The sequence below is a fragment of the Cervus canadensis genome, chromosome 1 (genome assembly GCF_019320065.1).
Source record: "Cervus canadensis isolate Bull #8, Minnesota chromosome 1, ASM1932006v1, whole genome shotgun sequence".
Classification (NCBI taxonomy): domain Eukaryota; kingdom Metazoa; phylum Chordata; class Mammalia; order Artiodactyla; family Cervidae; genus Cervus; species Cervus canadensis.
The window spans coordinates 28,505,909-28,521,652 of record NC_057386.1 but is presented as its reverse complement, the minus strand read 5'-3'; the positions used below and the strand labels follow the sequence as shown (position 1 = coordinate 28,521,652).

At 49.6% G+C, this 15,744-nt stretch overlaps 1 protein-coding gene across 1 annotated transcript in view; it reads left to right on the top strand.

Annotated features, from left to right (window-relative positions):
* Nucleotides 1-15,410, top strand: part of LOC122444909 (heparan sulfate glucosamine 3-O-sulfotransferase 3B1) — a 43,126-nt gene extending 27,716 nt beyond the window's left edge. Inside the window, exon 2 of the mRNA XM_043473686.1 lies at nucleotides 11,594-15,410. Coding sequence (XP_043329621.1) covers nucleotides 11,594-12,212 — 619 coding nt within the window. The 3' untranslated portion in view covers nucleotides 12,213-15,410. The remainder of the gene's footprint in view (nucleotides 1-11,593) is intronic.
* Nucleotides 15,411-15,744: the final 334 nt, after the last annotated feature.

The window sequence follows — 15,744 nt, the reverse complement described above, 5'->3', positions numbered from 1 at the left end:
CATACATATACATGTATCCATTCTTCCTCAAACTCCCCTCCCATCAGGCTTCCAGGTAACACTGAGCGGAGTTCCCGGGGCTACACAATAGGTCCTTGTTGGTTATCCATTTTAAATACAGCAGCGTGGACATGTCCATCCCAAACTCCCCAACTGTCCGTTCTCCCTGTCCTTCCCCCTGGCCACCTGAAGTTGGTTCTCTAAGTCTGTGAGTGTGTTTCTGTTTTGTAAATAAGTTCATTTGTACCACGTCTTTTTACAATGGAATACCACTCAGCTGTCAGAAAGAATGAAATCATGCCATTTGCAGCATCATGGATGGACCTACGGATTGTCATACTGAGTTAAGTAAGTCACCCATTCATTTTTCTACACTGAGCCCGAAGCTTTGAGAGTCAGGTCTTAGGCTTTTAGCAGCGGCTGCGCAGGAACCAGAGCCCAGGGCCTCAAGTGTCCAGCACCCGGTAGACTCCACTGTGTCGGGAAGCCCCCTCCCCTCATCCTGGGTGCAGGCGGTGGGGGCGGTGGGTGGTGCGCTTCCCTGGGTGGGGAAGTGATTTCCATCCACTCTGTGTTGACTGGCAGTGCTGAGTGGTTCAGTCTTGAGTGAGGGTCTGTTTACTAACATTTGTACCTGGTTGCCAAGAGCACAGAGATGGGGCGGGGGAGGGAGGAGCCTTTCTTGGGGTGAAGCCTGAGCTGGGAGAGGATTTCAGGAGCCTATGAAACATACCAGCCAGTGCAGCCGTCTGAGGGCTGGCCCCTTGTTCCTGGAGAGTCACCGAGGCAGAGCCAGGCTCCCAGCACCCCAGAGAGAAGAAGCGGATTTCAGAGGGGAAGCCCACACGGATCAGAGGGGAGGGCGGGGCGGGTCTACACAGAGAAGAATCTGTCCAGGGAGGGACAGCCTTCCCACATCTGGCTGTGCTGCTGAGGTCTCCTCTCCCTCTGGGTCCTGAGCTCTGTCCCCACCCCCCTGCCCACGGACAGGCTGATTTTACTTTCTAAAGACTGCGCTTCCCAGAAAACTTTTTTTCCCTCTCTTTCTATTGATCAAAAACAATTTTTTTTTTCCAGGAAACGGGGGACACAGATTACTCTGATTTCACATGGTTTGTGCCCGCACACAGTGAGGTCTAATAAACACGAGCAGTGCCCCAGAGCGCCCAGACACAAAAGGCTATTAGCTTTTAATTGAAACCCTCCCTCCGCCCCCCACCCCGCACCCCCAGCCCCTTCCAGGAACAGGAACTCAGGCCTTTGTGAAGCAGGGTCTATAGTGGAGGATTCTGCCAAAATGAAAGGAATCTTGGGTTGACCCAGAGCTGCAAGATGCTCTTTTGAGCACCACCCCCTTATGGCACTCAAAGGCTTTTCATTTTCTGAGCAGTATTGAAATTCACATACAATGGAGGCCAAATCCTTGTGGTGGGGGTTGGGGGGTGGGAGGGGCGAAAGGGGCGAGGGCTGGCAGAGGAGGGGACCTGGGGGAGTCCATCCTTTGTTATGTCTCTTCTTTCCTACCACTTACCTTTAAAAAAAAAAAGTAAAAAGACCCAGTAAACTTTATAATGAATAATGACATCACTTCCGGGAGCCCAACTGCTCCAGGGACCAGAGAAACCAGGAGAACAGCAGACTATTTACAATTTCATTTTAAGTTATTTTAAACACTCCCGAAGGAGTTCTTTGATATGCAAACATCTCGCCCAAACGGAGATAATTATTTATGGAGATGTGTGGCCCTTTCAAAGGGCGCTCTCAGCATCCTTGGGCTCAGAGACTTCCTACAAAGGAAGAAGGTTCCAGATAAGAAGGGGGCGAGCTGATCCCCACCTTCCTCCCAGCCCTCCTCCCCAGGGAAGAAAGCTGCTTTAAAGATGAAACTTCCCAGGGTTACCACTTACAGCTCGAGTTACAAGCCTCAGGAGCAACCGTGTCTGCTCGTCCGCAGTTGAGGTTGCAGGAAGGGTTCCTTTCTCATCTCTTCGGCTCTCATCTTCTGGAAGGGAACAGAAGCCACAAGCCTGGACCATTGTCTTTGTCCCCCGTCCGCCTGAAGTCCACTGTAACTTACAAACTCACAAGGGAGAAGCATGCTGCCCCGGGGACAGTTTGGGGTACTCACCCGGGACAGAGGTTCAGGGCTGGTAGACAGGCCTTCGGGAAAGAGGACCCCAGCTTCCCACACTTGTCACAGCAGAAACCCCTCTGATTAGGATGGTAATGACCCCGGAGACTGCTCTTTTTCTTCCCCCTGGTTTTCCTTTTTAAAATATTTTATTTTATTTTTTTTACTTACTTTTGGCTCCGCTGGGTCTCCATTGCTGCGTGGACTTTCTCTGGTTGTGGCGAGTGGGGGCTACTCTCCAGTTGCGGTGTGTGGGCTTCTTATTGCTGTGGCTTCTCTTGTTGTGGAGTACGGGCTCTACAGGGCGCATGGGCTTCAGTAGTTGTGGTTCACAGGCTTAGCTGCTCTGTGGCACGTGGGGTCCTAGTTCCCAGACCAGGGATTGAACCCACGTCCCCTGCACTGGCAGGCGGATTCCTAATCACTGGACAAACAAGAAAGCCCCTCTCCCTGGTTTTTCTTTTGAAAATGCTCTAACTCCAGAGCACCCAGTACCAGCTGAAGCCTGGGGACACGTCCCCCTGCCTCTCCCCCCAACCGGTCAGCATCTGTCACCTCCTGGACTGTCAGCAATTTGCGCTCTTCCTCCAGGCAGCATGGCCTCCCCTCCATGCCCCCAGCAGCCCTTTCTGCCCTTTTCAAGTTGGCCAACTCGTGTGCTTCCCTGGCCTCAGTGATGGGAGGTTGAGGCACTCAGCTAACCTCAGCCTAACTCCCTCCCCTGCGGACCAGGCAGGGCAGTGGGCCTCTGAGCCCAGGAGGAAAAGCTAAAGGAGGGGCCTGGGCAGCGAGCAGTCAGATCCCAAGAACCCAAGGGCATCCTTTCCTAAGAGAAGGCTTGTTATGTTTTGCTTGTTTTCTGAGTTTATTTTTTGTCATATATTTTCAAGGCAGGAAGTTGGAGATTTAGTCCCTTATCATTCTGCTTACAGGTTAAGATGTTCTACCTGTGTTCACAGGTCAAGATGTCAAGGACAAACCCCAGGAGGAAAGGGTTTTCTTTCTTCCTGAGTGGTTGGGGCTGAAGGAGGCAGCATAGAGAATGCAACGGTGCTGTGACCCCAGCATCCCAGGAGGAGCCCTCGGCCCGGAGTCGCAGGTGGAGGCGAGGGTACAGAAAAGACTCACGTGAGCACGGTGCATCAGTGCTGGTGGCCCAGGCTGGGGACACAAGGGTGCCTGACCCCATCCTTCCCAAGGAGGAAGCCATGGGCCACAGACAGGAAGAGGACAGACAGGATCTCAACCTTCTTCTTTTTCTTCTGTTTTTAAGCAGTTTTAGGTTCATTGCAAAAATCAAGCAGAAAGGGCAGAGTTCTGAAAACCAAGCATGGGCATTCATATTGGGGTTCAAGAACATTCCCTTGTGCTTCCTGCTCCCCCTCAAGCACAGCCTCCCCCACCATTAATACCCCCCATCAGAGCGGTCCACTGGTTACGACGAGCTCATACTGCCACATCAGGCGTCATCACGCCAAGTGCATGGTTCACAGCAGGGTCCACCCTTGGTGAGCTGTGTTCTGTGACTTTGACTGTGAGACATGGTGCCATGTGTCCATCATGAAGGTATCGTTCAGGGTGTTTTCACTCCTCTGTGCTCCGTTCAGCGTCCCACTCCCCACATCCCTGGGATCCCAGGGCTTTTGAGTTTTGCAGCTGATACTTGCGGGTTTAACAGCTATTTTTTAAAAATGGCGCCTCATTTGTTTAACCCTTCTTAGGGGGGACATCCTTATTTCCCACACTGATTTGGGACTGTGAGAGGAGGTTTGACTATTTACTATCTGTTTGCAGGGTGGGAGGAGAGATATAACCTTCCTAGACATGCTGATAATTCTGTTTGTAAAGGTTTCTCCTGGCCACACCATGGGCTTTTGAGCTCTCAGAGGCTGGATGTGGGCTTTGAAAGGGAAAGTGTTAGTCATTCAGTCATTTCTGACTCTTCAGTGACCCCATGGACTGTGACCCCATGGAACCCCTGCCAGGTTCCTCTGTCCATGAATTCTCCAGGCAAGAATACCCGAGTGGGTAGCCATTTCCTTCTCCAGGGGATTTTCCCGATCCAGGGATCGAACCCACGTCTTCTGCATTGCAGGCAGGTTCTGTACCATCTGAGCCACCAGGATGTGGGTTTTGGGAACAGCTAAAGATGATGCGGCATCATTGCTTCCTGGCCTGTGCTCCCCACCCTGAGTTTGTCCTCAGGGCAGTTTATCAGAATTCGACCTCCTCTGTGTTACTGATTTACAGACCAGGAAGCCGAGGACGCTGGGATGTGGGGGTGGGGGTGGGGAACAAGCTAGTTAGGAGCCAGAACTGGAAGACAGACAGAGACCTGGAAACAACTTGTAGCTTCTTCTTATTCTTTTAAAGCAACGGTAAATAGATTTGTGATGTCAAAATGTCTAAGTCTGTATTGACCATTTTCTTTTCTCAATCAATATTTCCATCCCAATGGTATCAACACAAGGATTTGGGCTGCCTAGAGCCATTTGTAAGGGGATTTGCCTTGTGCACAGAGTTTGATTTTAGATGTTGGTGGAAAGGAGCAGTGCCAGAGAAAGAGTGGGGAGTAATGGAACTGAGCTGGATTATGACTGTGATGCTGGCTCTTAGACAATTCTATGCATTTGTCCAAAGTCATAGAACTGGACAGAATGATGATTTATGTATGTAGGTTTAAAAGTAGGTTCTAAAAAGGAAGGAAAAAGATCTTTACTGGAGGTCAGGAAACATGGGAATATTTCATTTTTTAAAAAAATTGGAGTATAGTTGATTTACAACTAATTTATGTTAGTTTCAGGTGTGTAGCAAAGGGATTTAGTTATACGTATTCCTGTCTCTATCTGTTTAACTATAACTTTCTTCAGATTCTTTTCTCAAATAGATCATTATAGAATATTGAGTAGCATTCCCTGTGCTATCCAGCAGATACTTGTTGATCTATTTTATCTATACTAGTATATACATATAGGGTATTTCTGGAACTAAACAGAGAGATCATCCTCCCCTCTTTCTAGTTTTCCTCAGTCCCAAAGGAAGCTGGGCCCACCCCACCCCATTGTGGCTTGCAGCTTTGTCTGCTCTCTGAAGTTCAAGTTCATTCACTTCCATCATCTGTTTTGTGTCAGTGTCTCAGCATCTGTTTGGCTGTAGTGCTGTGGGTTACACCCATCTCAATAACCTTCCTCTTTTTTCTTGCGTAACTTGCCAGTTCCAACAATAAGTTCACTTGCTGGACTCTGGGAGCCGACATGCCATCCAAAGAAAGAAAAGAAGCAGAAAAAGAAAATTAGGGCAACGTTGGCTGCTGAAGAACATCAGAATTACAAGGCTTTTAGAACTTGTCTGGTTCATTCGAATTTCCTCTGCCTATTGGCTTGAAGGTTTGTTTTTAAGAGTCTGCTTTCTGAGGTAACACATAAGAGCCCCGGCGAGACATGGGCTGTTCATTGTAAACACTGGGCTTCTCCAAAGCCCATGACGGCCATGCCCCTGGGGAGGCTGAGTCCACAGGTCGGCTCTCAGCTACTTCTGAGTCTGGCGAAGGCACAGGTGCAGGTGAGCGCCCAGACCTGGGGCTGAGATTCTATATCCTCAAACCTGACTCTAGACATCCTCCTGGTTCACCTGCCACAAGCCTGTGAAAGAGGAAATGGCCCAGTGGTCATTTTGACCTCAATTCATCTTAGTTTCATGAGCTTTTCAAAAATGAAGAGACATTAGTTTCATTTTAAGCCATGAATTTAGCGAAAGCATAAATCAGATAATTCGGGGCTTGTACTATTCTTCACCTGTTTGTTTTTTTATTTCTTCTGTTTATGTTGATGTTATCTAACTTTTGATGATGAAAGAGTTAGATGCATCTTTTAGTCTCTCATCACACGAGTTTCTTCTAGTTCTTTCAGTTTGCCTCATTTTGTTTTACGGAGAGCCTGATTTGTGTTTGATGATTATCTGGGTGTAGTGTGTGTGTGTGTGTGTGTGTGTGTGTGGTGTGCATCTCTGTGCATCTGCATACATGCATGTCTTTGTTGTTGTTTAGTCACTCAGTTGTGTCTTGACTCTTCGTGACCCCATGGACTGTAGCCCGCCAGGCTCCTGTCCATGGGATTTCCCAGGCAAGAATACTGGAGTGGGCTGCCATTTCCTTGTCCAGGGGATCCTCCTGACCCAAGGGTTGAACCTGTGTCTCATGCTTTGGCAGGTGGGGCATCACCCTCCCTTTGGGGCCTGGTCTGCTTTGCACTGGGAGGATATGACCCCGAGTTCTCTAGACTTCACTCCAGGAATTTGGTTCAAATCCTGCTTTGGATTAGTTGAACAGCTTTTGTTCTGTTAACAATATTGTTTTCTTGATTTTTTTTCCACCATGGGGGGCCTCCATCACCACCCAGCACCACGCCCCCCCCCAACCCATAGGTGCACATGGCATGTGCAGAATAAGGGGCTGAAGTGCAGGGCAGCTGCCAGGCTCATGGATGCCCCAGGGTGACAATTTCTGGGACCCCACCCACAGGGGCCTGATTCTGTGGGTCTAGGGCGGGGCCCGGGCATCCAGCACCCTCAGCATCAAGGCTGAATTCCGCCACCGCCAAGGGGCCCATTGCTTTCTTTTGAGTTTCCTGAAATATGTTGAAAGCCCGAAATACCTGCTGCAAATCCTCCAGTTTCCCAGGTTCCTGCTCCGTGGTCCAGGTCTTTGAGGGCCCTGGTGTTCCCAGACTGGTCATCCCCAGGCCTGAATGTCGTGGGTGTCACCTGAGACCTCTGCTTAGCACCTCTTCTTCTTGTCCTGAGGATGGGTGGGTGGGAGCATGCATCTTCCTGAGACTTGCCCCAGAGAGACCTCCAGGTCCACTGGCTTCATAAGCACCGTGGGGAATGTGTGCCAGGTGTGGAAGAGTGTCCCTTCCCACCCACGTGGTGGAGAGGGGAGGATGGGGTGGGGGGTGGCCTCTGGCAGGAGGAACTACTATTGTGTTCTGTCTTGACCCCCCAGCCTCATCCTATGCAGTTAGCAGAAAGCCTGTGTGAGCCTAAGACATCTATTATTTCAAAATCTGACTCATCTTTGAACAATTATGATCATAGTCATGTGATTCTAGCCCTGGAATATCTATTATTAAGATGCTAATCTCCAAATGAGAAGAAGAAATACAGGTATCTCTTTAAAGAAAGGACAGGTGTGTAGCTCTTTGTACATTTCATCATAGTAGGAAAAACACAGAAGGCTGGGTGGAGGAGGTGTGGTGTTGGGGGTATCAGAGGGCCCTACTTCGGGTCTCAGCTCTTGGCCTGCTGGCAGCGGGTGACCCTCCCTGCCAGCCCCAGCTCCCTCCTCAGTAGGTTGGGGCTGGCAGTGCCCCCTCGAAGGCTTGTGCACGAGGGGTTAGGTGAGGCACAATATGTGAAAGTTTCTCTGGGAGCCCCAAAGTGCTGCCTAGATTACTAGCTGTGGCTATCAGTTTGAGAAACTGGCTTTCCTAATGAGCTGCTCAATTAAACTGCAACCCGCCTGCTGGCTTGGGAGGCCTGCCTGCGGCTGGAGCCACCACTGGAGGGGTCACTGGGGTGAGCTGCAGGGCCCATGTAAGGGGGATCACCCTCGGCCATGTCTCCATCTTTTCTTCTTGGAGCCACTGCTATGCCCGGAGAGGTTCTGAGTGTCTGGACAGGAGAGCCTGGCCAGTAAAGGGTGAGGGTGGGAGGAAGTTGGGCCCAGGAAGTGAATGGAAAAGGGCTTTGCTCCAGGACCAGGGGTGCTGGGGGGCGGGTGGGGGAGGGTGACAGAAAAGCTGACGGAGGCAAGAACAGGGTCTTGCCTATAACTGCCCAGAAGGGTCAATAGCACACTTCTTGGGCCATGCTGGGGAGGTGCCCCACTCTGTCTGAGCCCAGGCCCCGGTGCCAGGGGAGGGGAGGAAAAATAATTTTCCCTCCTCCCTTCTAGGTTCTTAGCTGAGGAACCACCCCCCACCCAACCCAGCTCCCTGTAATAAAAGACAGTCAGCAGAAGAAAAACAAACAAGTTTAATAACATGTGTCCCTCCTGTGTACAAGGGAGATGCCCAGGAAACCTGAGCAAGTCTTGGAAACAGCCCAAGCCTCCATCTTAAATGCTATCTCCAGCTGGAGACAAAAGATTTTTGGAAGGGGGAGGCCAGTTCTAGGAGGTGGTGGGGAAAAGCCCAGTAGATAAGGGGACAGCTGTTGGGCAGACTTAACTCCATGGATACAAGATTCTAGAGATATAGCCAGTCTTCTCCTGGTACAGACAGGAAGACAGTCTTGTTATTCAGTTGCTCAGTTGTATCTGACTCTGTGACCCCGTGGACTGCAGCACGCCAGGCTTCCCTGTCCTTCACTATCTCTCGGAGTTTGCTCAGACTCATGTTCACTGAGTCTACGATGCCATGCAACCATCTTATCCTCTGTTACCCCCTTCTCCTCCTGCCCTCCATCTTTCCCAGCATTTCCCTTATAAATATAAATGTCTCTTCCTAAAAGTTAGCATTAACTGGTTTTCAGAGCTTTTCAACATCCATTGTTTCTTAAAAATAATCAGCCTAAAATAATCCTTAACCCAAAGAGACATATTTTGTGTGGCATATTCTACTCCCCTCCCCCCGCCACAGAAATGCACCTGGAAACCCATGGAGAGGACTCAGGGAGCACCTGCTGAAATGATGGAGAACCCAATAGCATGTTCGCCCATCAGCTGCTCTGTGTCCACACCACGCACACCCAGAGAAAGGTGTCTGTGGAACCTGCGGTGGGCGGGGACTGAGACTCGGTGTCCGCAGTTCCCCAGCTGTTATTTGATAAACAGAGAAAGTCTTAAGACCCTGAGTGCTTGCTGACATCCGTGTGCAACCTCTGGACTGCCCCGGGGAGACGGGGTCCTTTGGAGCTCATACTGCAGCGTGCCAGGGGTCACCCAAGAATCTGACCCCGGTCCAGAGATGCACTGTGGCCGAGTAGGCTGTGCCTTTGGACTGTAAGATGGTGACCATCTCCTGTTCCTTTTCTGCTCGTCCTGGTATGGCCTCTCTCACTTGGCCATTTTGTTCCATGATCGCCAGGCCCTTGTTTAGGGATGTTGAGGGGATGCAGGCAGCAAAGGTTCAGAGGTGGTTCTGGAGCCCAGGTGGGCAGAGAGCCACGTCTACTCTTCTGAGGCTTTGCCTGTTCCGGGGGCATCCCCATGGCTCCTCTGCAGGTGAACCAAGGCAGTGACCAGTCCCTGCGTGCGGGCCTTGCCTCCTTGCACCCATTCCCTGACGCTGTCAGCAGTAGGGAACTGACAGCCTTTCTTTGGCACCAGTTAGCTCCCAGGCTCGGTCCCAAGGAGAAACTCTGGGTGGTGGACATCATCATTTTTCGCACGGACCAAATGAGAGAACGGAGGCATGGACAGGTGAGGGGCTCACACCTCAATCCACAGGGTGCTGAGGGTCCGACCAGGGGCTGGACTTCAGCGTCTGTAGTCAGTCACTCAGAGCCTCTGCAGACAGACCCCAAAGCTGCCGCACATGCATGGCCCTGGAGAACGTGGCGGGTGGGGTTTTCTTCAGTCACAGAGATAGCACTTGGATTCTGACTATTGAACCCTTGTAGACTCGGTCTAGATGTAGGTGGCTGAACACGGGAAAAAAACTCGGGCTTAATCAGACTCGACCTGCTTTTGAGGGAAAGGCAGAATAAGTTGAAAGCCGGGCCCTCTTTAATCCTCCATCGAATTAGCCTGATGACAGGGCTACCTTCATCTAAGTGGTAAATGGGCAAAGTGGGTCAATCCAGCTTTAGCTTAAGCTGGGGCTGGTTGCAGGGTTGCGGGGCCACCCCCCATCAGGGAGACGCCTGCTTCCTCTAATTCGCTGTGAAGGAGTCTGTTGCTCTTTTCTGGCTCGTGTGATAGAGTTTATATCATCATTTCTGTAAACACCTTCGTAAAGCAATTTTGGTCTCAGTAGATTAGGGATGGCTTGAAGCTGGACGTTTAGAACATCCTGAGTGTTAGTTGCTCAGTCACGTCCGACTCTCTGCGACCCCATGGACTGCAGCCTGCCAGGCTTTCCTCTCCTCCACTATCTCCTGGAGTTTGCTCAAGTTCTGCCTGTGTAGTTACATTTAAATTATGTGGCAATAAATAAATATCATACAAGTCTCTCTCTCTTTAAAAATATTTATTAATTTATTTATTTTGGTTGTACCGGGTCTTAGTTGTGGCACGTGGACCCTTCATTCCCTGACCAGGAATCAAGCCCAGGACCCCTGCATTGGCAGCGAGGAGTGAGTCTTAGCCACTGGACCACCAGGGAAGTCCCTGTCTCTTTTTTAATTACTTATTTTTAATTGGAGGATAGTTGCTTTACAATATTGTGTTGGTTTCTGCCATGTATCAACATGAATCAGCTATAGGTATTCACATGTCCCTTCCCTCTTGAACCTCCCTCTCACCTCCCACCCCATCCACCCCTCTAGGTTGTCACAGAGCACTGAATTTGAGCTCCCTGCATCATACACCAGGGATCTATAAAAATTAGATTTCCACCAGCTATTTATAAAAAATGGAATCTGAAGTCGTTTTGGAGGCTTCTAGAGTTGTGTCTCAGCACATTCTCTCTTCGCATCAGTTTATACTTCATCTGACTCCTCCAGATTTTTTGGCAGCTATGTGCCTCGAGGCCTTCAGGGATGTTTTTCATAGTGAAGGCATTTGGTCGGTGGTCACTGTGATGATGCTAGTGTAGCCTGACTGGCTCAGGGGACATTTTCGTTCCCGTGTCCACTGGGCTTTTGTCCCAACATGATAAGCACAGTAGAGCAGGATAGGGAGGACGTGTGGATGCCAAAATCTCCAGGAGCCCCAGGTGATATTATTTTGAAAGGCACATACCCAGAGGTGAGAGGTCTCTGTGTTCTGAAGTCAGATATTCGGGGCCATCTAAAAGCTGGATACGCCCCAAAATAAGGGAGAGACACCCAGGAGAAGATCTCAGAGAAGGTCGAATCTTACTCCTTCTACCCTAAAGTGCTTTTCCATCTTAGGTGGAGAGCATCTGGCCTCTGACCTTCAGATAGGACATACCTGTAACTCTCAGATCTTAAATTCGACTTGTATTTTTTTTTTTTTATGTTTCTACAAACTGAAATTAGATGGAGCCAGGATTAGAAGTGCTGACATTGCAGCTCCATATTCAGTGATGACCTAAAGGGGTGGGATGGGGGGACCGGTGGGAACGAGTCGCAAGAGGGAAGGGATATATGTATACATATGGCTGATTCATGGGTGTTGTACAGCAGAAATTAACATATTGTAAAGCAGTTACCCTCCAATTAAAAAATAAATCAGAAAAAAAAAAGCAAGAATAGCAAAAAAAAAAAAGTATTGCTACTGAGACGTGTGGCCAAAGAGCTGTGACCTCTGACCTGCCCTGGTCTGTTTGCTCCGCGCAGGGACCTGATGCCGAGGACCCTGGATGGCCAGATCACCATGGAGAAGACGCCCAGCTACTTCGTGACGCGCGAGGCGCCCGCGCGCATCTCGGCCATGTCCAAGGACACCAAGCTCCTGGTGGTGGTGCGGGACCCGGTGACCCGGGCCGTGTCGGACTACACGCAGACGCTCTCCAAGCGGCCCGACATCCCCAGCTTCGAGAGCCTGGCCTTCCGGAACCGCTCGGCGGGCCTGGTGGACCGCTCGTGGAGCGCCATCCAGATCGGCCTGTACGCGGAGCACCTGGAGCGCTGGCTGCGCCACTTCCCCGCCCGCCAGATGCTCTTCGTGAGCGGCGAGCGCCTGGTGCGCGACCCGGCCGGCGAGCTGGGCCGCGTGCAGGACTTCCTGGGCCTCAAGCGCATCATCTCGGACAAGCACTTCTACTTCAACCAGACCAAGGGCTTCCCCTGCCTCAAGAAGGCGGAGGGCAGCGGCCGCCCCCACTGCCTGGGCAAGACCAAGGGCAGACCCCACCCCGAGATCGACGCGCAGGTGCTGCGGCAGCTGCGGGATTTCTACCGGCCCTTCAACCGCAAGTTCTACCAGATGACGGGCCACGACTTCGGCTGGGACTGATGGCACTCCCTTGGGCTTAGGAAATATTGAAAGAGATTATATGTATGTAAAATGTACAGAAATCTATTTTATAATAATTTATTTTTAATTCATAAGCAATTAATTCACTAAGCTGCCTAGCCACACTCTTTTAGAGAGTCACGTAATCTGTTAACATTCCAAAGTGTTTTCTAATATTTTCTTCTCGTCCTCACAATGGATGGTGCTTCCATTTTTTTTTTCCTTTGAGTTTTCTTTCTACCCATTGTATTTAAAGAAAAGAAAAGCACAACTTGAGATTTTTGTTGTTACGGGTATGCAGCCTTCGATCGCTGTCTGGATGCGTTTGCCATCTCCTTGTTCTGAAACTCCGGTCTCCCTGGCTGCCTGGCCACCTCTGGGAGCTCTGAGGTGACAGACCGCCACGTGGCAGCTTCCTCGGCCGCTTTCTGACACGTCCAAGGGCGCAGACTCCAGACCACAGCGTTAGGTCCACCCGCCCCCCCACCCCCGCCAAGTCCACTCAGCACCCGGGAGAATCACTACCTTGGCTGGGACATCCACGTCCTCTTAGAGTCTGCTGGTGAGGGGGTCAAGGTCATGGACTTTAGCTTTTGATTTTGAAGGCTGCCCCCTTGCCACCTCTTCTGCCCCATCCCCAGTTCATCAGCTGGCTTGAAGTGTATGCAAATGTCAGTCCCCTCCCCCGACTTTCCCAGGTCCTGTGCTTGGCTGCTGCTTTAGAAATAAAGATGTTCCCTTCTAATTTGCATGCGAGTGCATCCTGCGTGCCCCGTTCTCAGGCAGACAGTTTCTGCCTTGACACACCAAAGAATCCCCCTGGCTAGCAGAACGACCAGCACAAACCAGCGGTGCTGGGCGTCGAGACCTGAAGGGGTCAGGTGCCTCCCCTTCTGACTCCACCAAAATGCCAGGACCAGCCCCTGTTTGGGGTCTGGAATTCCTCTCCCTGGAATTTCTAGCTCATCTCGGACAACGTGGTCTGCAGCCAACCACCAGACAGAACCAGGAGTGGCTCTTATAAAAAGAGACTGGGAACGCTGGCCCCGTGTCGCCTGTGACACTCGAGCCTGGGCTGTCTCTTGTTCTAGCCAGGCCCTGGCAGGAGAGGTACCAGCCTTGTAGCTGCTGATGTGAAATGCTCTCCTCTGCTTCTCTCTGGAGGGAGCGGTGGGGTGGGAAGGCCGGGGGAGTCATTTGATGCTGACCAGCTAGTGGTTGTTGGGTAACCCTATAGCAATATGAGATAATAATAGTCTCTTCACTTGATCCTCAGTTTTCTAACCCAGAATGGTTCTACCATCAAAGAATTGTCATTTGCATTATACTTGCATCAAGGAATATATGGGAAGATGTTGTCAACCTGGTTGGGTTGCAGTAGTTACAAAGGACAGTTTTGTCTATTCTATGGGATAACTCACTTGCTAGAGAAGCAAAACACTGGTCTTGAAGGGATGTCTTGTGGATAAGCTGGTTTGTCTTTGCACATGTAGCTAGCTTGTGCTTAGCAGCAAACTGTCATCATGTAGGTTGGGTGTAGGAGGATGGACATGGGGTGGGGACAGGGAGCTGTGCATTCCTGAGATGCTGTAATCATTCGGTAGCTTTGTTACTGCCTCCACTAAGCCGAGGAGAACCTGCACTTAGGGGAATGCCCATAATCACAGGGTGGTTCTCCCTTCTTGCTGCTTGGGTGTCAAAGACATCCTCATAAGGGTGCTAATCATACATTTCTCCAATCAGAAAGCTGATTAGAAATAAAACCAGGAACACCTCGTCTTTTCCGTTACAGCAGAGCATGGCTTCAAGTCAGAGTCAGTCCACAGCCACCACCTGCTCCTGCCCCATCTGCTTTCTGGCCGCTCTGGTGCCCTGCCGTGGCACGTGATGTCCAGTTGCAGAGAAGTTCAGAGAAGGGCTTGCCACAAAGCAGTGGGGGAAATGCACACAAGCTTCTCTTTCCCCTCCGGGTCCCTGCTTGTCTTTCCAAGCTGAACCATTTTTGATTAAGTTGTTTATTCTCTGCCTTAAAACTGAAACAGGAAATCCTCAGCTTGAAGGAGGGTCATTTAGTCGTGAACACTGAAGTAAGTCAAGGTTCTATTCTAGGTCAAATCCTTGAATCCAAACAGATGTCGATAATTAGCACTGAAGGACTAGAGTGAGTTTTTCCATGGAAGACAAATAAATCAGGTTTCCTGTGCATCTCTTCCGAGGGGTCTGAGGGCTTGCGGTTTCTGACTGTTCCTGATGGCTCCCAAGGTTACACCCCATCGCCTGATACTTATTACAGGGCCCACATGTCTTCCTCCTGGAGAAGTCAGGCAACACATAAAATCAGGCCTTAACTTTCTTCCTGTTCCAGCCATTTGCAAGACCAGCAACTTAATTTTTTTGCTGCTAGAAGGCAAACACCATATCACCTCTTGGCAAATTTTGTCCTAACGCACGTTTTGGGTTTCTTCCAGGTTACAGGAAAAGCTCTGATATTCATGGGGTACCCTTTGCTCCACTCAGTGTGTTTAAAAGCAAGCAAAAGTGCTGAGAAAAAAATTGGCGGTTTCTGTTGTTCCTATCTAGCCCACGCTGTCTTTGAGGTGTTTGTCCGGTCATCTGTGAACTTGGTACGTGGGACCTGGAAAGGTGTTTAGGTACACTGACTGCATCATAAGCATCTAGTTGGAAGATGAAGGAGGAGAAATTGTCTCCTTCCTCCCAGGAAGTCACTCTGAGTGACAGGTACATTATAGACATTGGAGAAACAGAGTTTCTGATCCTGCCAGGATATTTTCATAAGAAAGGAAAAATGGAAGAGTCCATTCAACTAGAAACACTCAGTGTCAAAAAGGCTGAGGTGGAAGTAGATATCTTTTTCTTTTCAGTTGATCAAGAAAGATGGTCAATAAAACTTCAAGGTGTGGTTAGATTTTTTTTTTTTCACTTTTGTAACATTAATTTATGACTGAGTTTCATTCAACCCAGTAATCTGAAATACTGTGCAAATCCTAGCGGTTTCCTCTATAATCTGGATGTTAGAATAGCCAATATGTACAAAAAGGAAAAAAAAAATTAAATCAAGTATTTTGTCCTATGTATAACACAAATTAATTTTACACAGAAAAAGATGTTTCTAGGAAAATGAAATTCTGGTAATTCATACTATTTCTTTGTATGAACAAATAAAATATATTTTACCAACTCGTGGGTACTTCTATGTTTTATTATGTGTTGTGGATGGACAGGGAGGTGGTGATTGCTGTTCAGTCACTAAGTCGTGTCCAGATCTTTGTGACCTCATAGACTGCAGCCCGTCAGGCTCCTCTGTCCTCCACTTTCTCCTGGAGTTTGCTCAAATTCACATCCATTGAGTCCATGATGCTATCTAACCATCTCATCCTCTGGCACCTTCTTCCTTTTTCCTTCAGTCTTTCCCAGCATCAGGGTCCATATCGTTAGCAAACAACCTGTTTTCTTTTAACAAGGCACACCATCTCCATGGTTATATGGATTATTATTTGCCACTTTAAACATT